This window comes from Dermacentor albipictus, chromosome 8, assembly GCF_038994185.2.
Source record: "Dermacentor albipictus isolate Rhodes 1998 colony chromosome 8, USDA_Dalb.pri_finalv2, whole genome shotgun sequence".
Taxonomy (NCBI): Eukaryota; Metazoa; Arthropoda; class Arachnida; order Ixodida; family Ixodidae; genus Dermacentor; species Dermacentor albipictus.
In genome coordinates this window covers 55,354,659-55,365,061 of record NC_091828.1, presented here as the reverse complement: position 1 = coordinate 55,365,061, position 10,403 = coordinate 55,354,659, and the positions used below count along the sequence as shown (strand labels likewise).

At 48.6% G+C, this 10,403-nt stretch overlaps 1 protein-coding gene across 1 annotated transcript in view; it reads right to left on the bottom strand.

Annotated features, from left to right (window-relative positions):
* LOC135921730 (sodium-coupled monocarboxylate transporter 1-like) overlaps nt 1–10,403 on the bottom strand; it is a 157,432-nt gene that overhangs the window by 33,958 nt on the left and 113,071 nt on the right. Inside the window, exons 12-14 of the mRNA XM_065456027.2 lie at nt 9,565–9,632; nt 8,607–8,693; nt 2,420–2,592 (exon numbers count right to left, since the gene is read on the bottom strand). Coding sequence (XP_065312099.1) covers nt 2,420–2,592; nt 8,607–8,693; nt 9,565–9,632 — 328 coding nt within the window. The remainder of the gene's footprint in view (nt 1–2,419; nt 2,593–8,606; nt 8,694–9,564; nt 9,633–10,403) is intronic.

Genomic DNA, 10,403 nt, shown 5'->3' with positions numbered 1-10,403 from the left:
TAGCACAGATTCAGCATACGGTGTGTTCCGTTTTCTGAATACGAGAAGCACCGTACTTTAACGGTTATAGTACAGATTCAGAATACAGAGTCTTCCGTTTTCTAGATACAGAAGCACTCGTATCTTGTATTAAGGTCTCTTTTTTTACAGTTGTCCGTTCTACGGAAATGACCGTTCTTAATTTACGGAAGAGTGTTCGGTCACAAATTACCAGCAAATTTTCTGTAAAGTAAGGCAAATTTTTTTTACAGTGTATGGCGACTCCGTAACCCCTCGCCCCCAATATTGCAGTGGTACAAGCAAAACCAAGTGACCTTCTCCGAGAATGTTGCGGGTGGAAAGGGCAACGAGCGGTGCGCACAGACAGCAAAACAGGTGTTGCGTCGCTGACGTCACGTAATGGCGGCCGGTTGTGGCGACAATCAACTGCGATGTGAGAAACGCGACGATGGGGGAGCTCGCCCGGGGCATAGCGGTTTGCTTGGTGGGCCTCGGAAGTTCGCTACGGCTTCGGATGCTCGCCAACCGAGAAACGAAGTGCGAAGTGGCGGAAGAAAGGCGTTCGACCATGAGTGCAGCTTTCCCCTGCTGAGCGGATGCAACTTAATTGTGTTTGGCTTGTGTTACACATTTGTAACGCTTACTGGCGACAACCATGCTGAACATTTCGATAGTGCATTAAGCGCTCGTATGTGTCGTTCAGGAGGTCTACCTAAAGCGCCACATGTGTACTTCACACTGGGGCTCGTTATGTCTGCAAGAAGTCTGACCCATCCGATGGTATAACTTAATGCATTACCAAGTGTGCAGCAGGCTATAGTTTTCACGTTTTACAGTAGTATACCATGCTGCCGAACTTTTTTAAACAGCGCGTCGTTTGAAGTACATCAGCCACAAAAAATATCACAAACAAAACAAACTTCGACATATGCGCTTGCCGTGTACAAACAGCACAACTGTCAACAGCAGGAACCGATCGACGGATGTTGGCGGTGGCGCTGCTGTCGCGTGGGTTGGCATCCAAGCCACGGGCTTTTCCACGCTTGCTGCCACACGGCTATGGATTGCGCATGCTGCCCCTGAACACACTACCCGCATCCAGTGCATTTTACTACGCATAAATAAAAAGTTATTCATGCGGGACAATGTTGTTTAAAAGTGAGTAGCTTCCTTTGGCTCTTTCGCCTATTTTTGTTGGTGGTGGGTGGTAAGACCTGGCGATAAACGCGTACATTTATTTGTTTGTTCTTTCGTTCATTGGGGCCATTCGGTTCCATTTATATATTTTATTTCATCCGGCTGCGCTTTCCTTTGCAGCCATGTTGACATGCGAATCCAGCAAGAAATAAGAGTGACATGGCTATAGAGGGAGCGCTAAAGGCAGAGAGCCACCGAAATTAGCAATTGCAAGTTCCCCCATGGCGGTGACACCACGTGGTTTACGTCATCTAAAGTCTACAACGCTACCAGCGATCACTAAATTGGATAATTGGGCTAGTTGGCATGGCGTAGGGACGGGTGCACGATCAGCGAATATATAAAAGGTAAAGAGAAGAAATGGGAGGACACAAACGCTGCACTCACAACTAGTTTTTAATAAGAAAGAAGGTAGCCTTAATCTGGCAAACCATGGAACCCCATGTGACAGGAAAGCCGTTTTGTAACGGAACGTTATTAGATAAACATAAACATACTCCTCTTTTTAGTAAATTGGGCCTCAACGTTTAAGACTGCCTTCCGAAAACGGTAAATATTCTTTGTTCAACATAACCGATGACTGACGGACAGTTGACTCGTTATGCTAAGGCTATGTGAAAAGCCTGGATTATTTACCGCATCAGCTGATCCACGTGATGTGACTGTATTGTAGTGTCATGGGTAATGGCAAGTAACCGCAGGTGGTGCAATGATGTCTCAAATTTCAATGCATAGTATTTCGTAGCGGATCCTTTTGTTCCAAGAAACGAGTATCATCACAACGGTCAGTCTGGCCTATGTACACGTAAGACCGGAAGTTAGGAGCAAACAAGAAACCAAGGTATGCTCCATTTAAGAAAAATAGGCACATGCTGAATCCTGCATTTTCCATCGTCATGTCGCGTCGGTTTTCTAACAACTTATGGTCAACTTCATGGCGAGAACGGCGACAAGAACACGGAGGAAGCTCGTATGCTGCGGACCGTGGATGTAATCCTTGGGGGCGAGAATATGATTTTGATTTTCAACTACTTTCGGGAAAACGACCTGACGATATATTTTATAACGTTATTGATGCGAAAGCGGAAGGTATTCTTTGGCGACAGCGCTGTAAAAAGGAGTGCCAGCGCTGTTGTATACACGCACTTCCCTAGCAGCAAGAGCTTCATTTACTTTTTTTTTGCGAACACACTTGTACGTCCAACGATGCTAAGCTAATTACCTTTCAGCCATGAATTCTTCGACCCCTTCCGTGGGATTGGTGTCATTGGTTACAAGCGGGCATCGGTCCATCGTGCGGGCAATCACAGGTGGAGCAGGCAAGGCTGACAGTCCTCTGCCCACGGCGTGCCACAACTGCAGTGCGCAGACTAGCAGGCACGCCCACGCTGCACCCTGAACGGATGAGTATCTGTCATTCAAGTACTACGGTACGCTTTATTTGGTATCAAGTCTCAATATGTTTGCGAAACAGGAAACAGTGGGGGAGAGTGTTTGGCTTGAGGTGTTTTTAGAGACAGTTACAAAACTATGGAGGCCATAAATCACTGCAAAAACCTGGAGGGGGGGGGGGAGTATTTCATGGCCGCCTTACGTGGTCGCAGATTGCTGAATGAATGGATGGATGAAAAACTTTATTAGGGTCCTTTAGGGCGCGCACTAGCGCGCAGCGGGCCGCTCGCCCAAATGTTATTTGAAACCTTTATGAGGGCAAAGGATAGATATTAACACAGTAATGTTCACGCAATATGTGGTGAATGATTGATTTCACTCGCACTCTAAATAGTGTGCACACATTTTGGGGCGTATATATGATCCAATACAATAGTAAGGCAACGCATTTCCTGAAGGCTGCGCGCCCGGTACTTTCAGGTCAGAAATGGAATGCGCGTCATAACCATGCCATTGAATTCTTGACATAAGCTAGCTAGCGCATAGTTCTCAATATAGGCAACAAAAAGAAAAATAGAGATGAACATTGCTGTGTGACAAAGACAGGCCCCAAAAGGTGTAAATTATTTTTCCAGCGCCGCTTCCCGCGAAACCACCAGAGCAATGCTAGACATATTTTAAATGCACGGATGAACGGATGATATAGGGAAAGTTAGGCTCCACTGCAACAATGTGTAAGTCGGCGAGCGAAGGACCTGCGAAACGTTGGAACCGGTGGCAGTAACAGAAGAAGCTCCTTTAAAGCGAAAGCTTTACTGACTGCGAACTTGCGATTTCACCGTGGCCGTGCTCCGAGGAGGCACGCGACATCACACCGCGTTCCTCGTCGTTGCGTTCGCCTCTGCTCCCTTCGCCAGCTGCGTCGCATGCGTGATAACATGCCGGAGGATTAAAAAGCAGAGCTCGTGTGCGCCGCAACCACATTTGAGGCGGCAGTATGGACGGCGACAATTCTGATAAGCAGGAGGAGGCCTGGAATCGACATCGGAACGAGATGAAGAGGAAACGAATCGCCCAGGAAATAGACGAACAGCGCGCCGAACGACTGGCTGAACACCGCAACATAGCTAGACAACCAGACTAACTTCGACTTGCGATCAAGATTTACCAAGGCTAATCAAGCTTCAGCTTTCGCTACGTATATCCTGGCATAGCCGAGCTAAGCCACTGCCAATTTTTTTATTCTTTTTCGTATAACCTGACAGCTCGCAGTAAAGGGCACGAGACACGCGCCAGAGGGCACCATATATAGAAAGGCGGCCGAGGGAGATTACGATGGCGGCTAGAGGCCTCGAGGGCTCACAACCCCTCCCCCCCTCCCCGCTTATAAGTAAACAGCGATGCAGCGGTGCCCAAGAGACAGCCTTTGATGCTGGGCGATCTTGTAAATCTGTCGTTTCAGTGGTTTTAAAATCGTTGAAAGCGGGTAGTGATGACAACACCGCTTGGCAGGCTGCTTTGACCCTGTGCATCCCCACGACTTCTTCACGGCCAGTGAGGTCAATGGTAACAATTTTGTTTAGGCCCTCTGGAGTACCTCTAAAGGGTCGTCATAGGTAGGCGTAAGAGATGGGCGGAGGCCTTCAAGCCGTGCGAAAACTTGGCTAGTTGTAGGCATGTGTTTCCGGACATAGGCTTTACTAGATGACGCAACTAAAGTAGGGGAAAGACGCAAGCGTGCAAACCAGAATCGGAGCTGCTCAACATAGCAGTCTGGATCGGGCGTGGCAACAGCAGCTGGCGATAAAAATTGACCGGGTACCGCAACGTGCCATAGACCAGCTCCGCAGATGTGCAGCCGAGGTCTTCCTTTAAAGAGTAGCACACGCCAAGCAGGGCGAGAGGAATGCCTTCAATGCCAGAACACTCAGCCCGGCGGGCCATGAACGCGAATTTAACTTAATGTAGAAAGCGTTCAACCATTCCATTTGCCGATCGGTGATAAATGGCAGTGTCGATATCAGACACGTGAGTTCGTGGAAGAGATCACATTAAAACTGGCGGCCACGATTGGCCGTAACAACTCTGGGGCATCTGAAGCGCGATATCCAGCCACTAGCAAACGCGGAAGCCACTGTGAGTGCCCTTGCGTCAGTGGGAGGAAATGTTTTAGGCCAGCAGGCATAACGGTCTGCACAAGTGAGTATGTAGCGAGCACCTCGGCCTGGTGGCAGCGGGCCAATGATGTCGACTTGACTGTGATCGAACTTGGCGTCAGCTGGACGAAATGAGTGATCTGAGGACTTCGTGTGTCGTGTCGTCTTGAAGCGTTGACAGTGAAGGCATTCGCGAGCCCAGGGCCCATGTCAGCGTTCGCACTCGGCCACACAAAGCGGGAAGAAATAAGACGCTGGGTGGTACGAATTCCGCGATAACTCGCGCCGTGTGACTTGCCACGTACTTGACGGCGGACTCTGAATGGAACGAATAGTCGTGTTCCACACCTTGAAACGTCGCCAGTGATAGTGCTTCAAGAAAATCGAAGAGGCACATCGGACAGAGCTAATGACGTAGTAGACGACCGGAAGTCCCGAAGCTCGACGTCGGATCACTGCACTGCGGCAATTTCTTCGAAGTCAACTGTAGCCGTGGATATGGCGTCGATAGGAAAGGTCTGGGTCTTCAATGTATAGTATGTCCACGGTAAACTCGGAGAAGAGATTGAGAAACCTTATCTCTCTTGCAGTATAATTGTTGATTAACGCGAAAAACGAACATCAAAAGCTTGTGATTCCAGAGGATGTGAGAGCTTATTCCTTGCAGCAGCTATCGGAAATTCCGAACGCCCAAGTATACCACCTGCAGCTGGCAGCCGAAAGTGCTTTAGCGCGTCTACGCAAGATTTAACCCGAGTGGGCACCAGGGGTTGTGCTGGAAATGTTGTAACACGGCACCGACAACCGCACTAGATGCATCGGTGATAAGACGCATTCGTGCGACGCGTAGAGGATGCACCAGCAATGGGGCATCTGCCAATACGTTTTGGCAGATTGCAAGGACTCTTCAGCGTCGGACGTCCAGTACGCAGGACGCAGCTTTAATGGACTAGAGAAGTTGGATCACTGGTGTAATAATTCGGGCGATGCTGAAAAAAAACTGCGGTGGAAGTTGAGCAGCTCAAGCAACTCACGCACCTTGCACAGTGACGTTGCACGAGTGAACTCGCGCAAGGCGTGACTTTTCTTTTCCAACGGTCTGATTCCTTCACGAGTCATGCGGTGCTCGAGGACCTCAATGTCATGGACACCAAAGACGCACTTTGCGGGGCTGATGAGAAGGCCGTATTGCTGGAGCCGAGAAAATAGCAGGCGCAAATGGTTCCTATGTTGCTCGTGGGAAATAGTAGGGGCCAGGAAATCATCAAAATATGCAAAGACGAAGGGGAGTCCCCGGGTGACTACGTTGATAAACCTATGGAACGCCTGGGCAGCGTTTCTCAGCCCCAACGACATGCGGACATACACGAAAAGCCCGAATGGTGTCGCAATTACAGTGTTCGGAATGTCCGCTGGCTCGACAGAGATTTGACGGTAAGCCTTCAATAAATCTTTCTTGCTGAATATTACCGTTCCAGCTTGGTTAGCTGCGAAGTCATGAATGTGAGGGAGTGGATAGCGATCAGGGACGGTGCACGCGTTGAGCGCACGGTAGACGTCGCACGGGCGCAAATCGCCTGGATTACCCTTTGGTGCCATGTGGAGAGCTGAAAGGCAACTGGTCGACGAAAGACGTATAATACCCAGTTGCAGCATGTGGTCAAATTCCATCCTCGATATGCCAAGGCGGTCACAAGCGAGCCGTCTACGGCAGAACACTGGGTGTCATGTGGTGACAACATGATGCGTGACGTTGTGACATACTGGCAGCTCAAGATTGGAAAGTTTCGTGATTGCTGGGAACGAGGGTTGCAATGTGGGCTTGTTGGTAATGCATCTTCAAGGGGTGTACGGTAGCGCGATTAAAATATGGGAGAAAAGAAGACACGCAGAGAATCACATAGCGCTGTGTGTGTCCCTTTGTGCCTTCTTTTCTCCCGTATTTTAATCGCGCTACCGTACACCCCTTGAAGATGGCTGGGAAGCCTGACAGAATTGAGGCGAACGCAGATGAAGGTATTTGGGACACCCTTATAGTAATTGATGCCATTGGGGCGAGAATACCTCGTAGAGACGGTCTAGTCATGTCCACAAGGCGGTGAGCGCGGAGATTAACATTAAGATAAAAGTATATAAGAAAATCCGCGCCCAATATAGCCTTGCGTACGTCTGCAACAATGAATACACATCGGAATGTGCGACAGATACCCAAGTCGATGATAAAGGACCGATTTCCATATCTGTTGATAGAAGAGATGCTGGTTGCTTGAAGAGGCGCGGTTTGTCAGACAGGCTGCCGGTTTAATGACGCAGCAAGAACAGCGCTGACTTCTGCATTTGTGTTCATGAGAAATCGTTGTCCGGATATCCTGACAGTCTGCTTGCTTTAAGGCAAGAGTCACTGGCCGCCACCAGTGATTTCAGTATGTTTTCCTGCCAGCTGCGAAGCGAACGGCAATGACGGACGCTTTCACGGAATTTGTTGTGATACCAGCAGTATGCGCCGCGAGGAGGCCTAGAACGGGTGCTGGACCGAGAAGGGAATCTGAAACGATAATCGCGGTCACGCTGATCACGGTGTGCGATGACCGCAGTGCAGTAATGGTCTCAGAAGTTCCACAATCATGTGCTCCAGGCGAGACGGCCGATCCTCGAAGTGCGACAGCGGAACGGTCGTCGTTGCCACAGTGTCTATTGCTGAACAGCCAGCGATGTGGCCGACCAGCTCTGCAACATTGTCCAGGGACATGTGTTCTGGTGTGATAGCCAAGGCGACCACCAGATTCTGTGGCAAGCGCTGAAGGAACGGTTCACGCAGCAGCAGGCTGTTTGCGTCCGGCCTACAGTAACTCAGAAGCCGCCGCATACGACGTAGAGGTTCCGACGGTCAACGGTCCCCGAGCTCTTTTTCGTTGAGAAGCTGCCGGAGGCGCCTTAGCACAGACACGGACTTGCGTTAATTGCAACACCACCATTCTGAATTTAATTAATTAATTTAATTATGGGGTTTTACGTGCCAAAACCACTTTCTGATTATGAGGCACGCCGTAGTGGAGGACTCCGGAAATTTCGACCACCTGGGGTTCTTTAACGTGCACCTAAATCTAAGTATACACGGGTGTTTTCGCATTTCGCCACCACCATTTTGAAGTGGTGTCAAGGGGTGCGTCCGCCACATCTTGGAACACCTCTGTAGGGAATGCCAAGGCAGCGTGGAGGAACCTCGCGCGCTTTGAGCTAATTGCCGAAGGTCGAAGATGGCCTCCACCTGAGTAAGCCAGGCTGCCGGATTTTGTGGTCAAAAGGACGGCAGGTCAATCTCCACCGTGACGAGAGTTTCTGCGGCGATCTTCGGGGATTTCGTTCTTGGCCTCGTCCATGACGTCGTGCTGGCTCTACAATTACGTCCGAGTCACTACGTTATAGGGACCGAGGTTAGGTCCACTACAACAATAAATAATTCAGCGAGCGAAAGACACGAGAAACGTTCAGATGGATGGCAGGAGCCGAAAAAGCTCTTTTTCTATTCTAACTTCACAGCGCGAGGCCCGAAGCACACGCGCTCGAGCGCGCGAGTTACAAAAACGCAGCCCCGGAAGATGACGATTGCTGCTAGATTGGTAATGAAACAAGAAGCGGCATTTGATATTGCTGTTTTGTGGTAGAGCTTACGTCACGTTGCTTTGGTTAAAGCTTTGGAGCGTGCTAGACAACCGGACGCAGTGTCTCGAGAAATCTGAGCGCAAGCGTCGTTCTTTGTCCTATAAACATGCACATGTCGTCTCACGAATTTTTTTCACCGTGTGGTCATTCGGAATATTCGGACAAGTGCCGAGCATAAGAACGGAAGACGTGTCACACCTTTGCGTTGACCCAGGGCGACGAGATTGCCAGAAGAATGAGGCCAGCAAACGGACCCGCAGCGGAGGTGTACAAGGAAATGAAGACCTGCAAAAAAGGTAAATGAAAAGAAAATATTATGTACGATCGCGAGGTACATCACGAAGACCACGAAGAACTACACCTCCCCCAGGGCGCGAAATAAAGTACAAATCATGCACACAATGTAGGTTGGCGTCGCTTCCTTATTTTCTTGTGACCTGAGTACTACAATATAAGTGAAGACGAATGCGGTGCGTAAGCATCGATATTTGCGGGGAAAACGCCACTGTGCCCAATTGGTTGGTTGCCTTACATTTGGTGTGGGTCCGGTGGCTTTCGTCTACTTCGCAATCAAGCCACCAAACACTGCCGCGCATCGTACGTGACCATGCAAGCCAGACTCCGCGACCGGCATCGCCAGCGTTTGTTTGCGCTGGCGCTTTGCGTTAGCGGGATACGGCAAGCTTTACGCTTGCCGTAGTAAGCGCCTCGAGCGTACCTAACTTTCTTCCAGTAAAAAATAGTGTGCAATCATGCGCAAAAATTATAAATTTGCAGTCTTCGTCGATGTTGATCATGTTATTGATGTAATATGAAAATAATACAGGTCCTAGAATGCTGCCTTGTGGCACCCCGGTTTCAATTGGTTGTGTGCGTGATTTAAAGCCATTTATTTCAACGTACTGAGACCGCGCACTCAAATACGACTGAATACGTTTGAGCGAGATTCCTACCTAAGTCACTACCTACAGTCGGTATCAATTACCTTTCTCTCCTAATAGCAACACATTTATGTCAAATTGATTCAGCAGTTGTCAAATGCGACCATTTCTGTGGATGGCGTATACTTGAATAGTGAAAACGAAGTCGTCCCTGCGGTAAGGCTTTAAAACAAATAACACACGGTTGAAAAATGGGCCAAGAACACTGTGCGTACCCTTGTAGCCGAGCCGACATATGGCACTGCGATTGCGAAGAGCGTCATTATGGTTCCACTAGCCATGGCTGAAAAAGAGAAGCCACATTTTAATACGCCATCCAACATCTCGATCTAAAGGTCCATTCCGTTACATTGCTATATTGTCAGATGAGCTGATATTTTCGCACATAAGAGTGAGCCCGACTTGTGGCAAGCTCCTAGACCAGTATTACCAAGAAGCTCCTGCATTAGAATGGTTCGTAACACCGATTTCTAGCAAATCGTAATGCTAGTCTTGGTATAAGTGGGAAACGAATATATTTGTGCATTTGGCCCCTGATTTTCTATGCGTACACTACGAGTCATTACTTTGTTTTTTTTTTGGCCTTATTTTCAGAGTCGGACGATCAAGTGGCCATTGGCTAGTCATGTCTTATTCAATTTCAGAGAGGGTGGTCCAAGCTCAGAACTTTCTTTTCAGGAAGTTGAAGGCACTGCCGAAATATAGGTTGCAAAACACGTAGCGTTTATTTATAATTTAAACACAGGGTAGGCCTCACAACAGTTACCACTGCACTGAAGTCGCTGTCAAACTTGTCAACTTCGAACTTGATTTTGGCACTCCTTTGCTAAAATGGAAAGGTTCCATCAGCGAGTTCTCCATTTGATTACATGTGTTGCGATAGGAACCACAGACTATTATTGTACTCGTTCACATCCATACAATGTGCTTTTACCGCTCTTCGGCGCATTATTCCTCCGCAGGAATGTGTAGATAAAGGAAATACCAGCGTTTCATACCGAATAATGTCATTTAGTATTCATCTGCGCAGTATGTTGTGGTTATAGAGAATGAA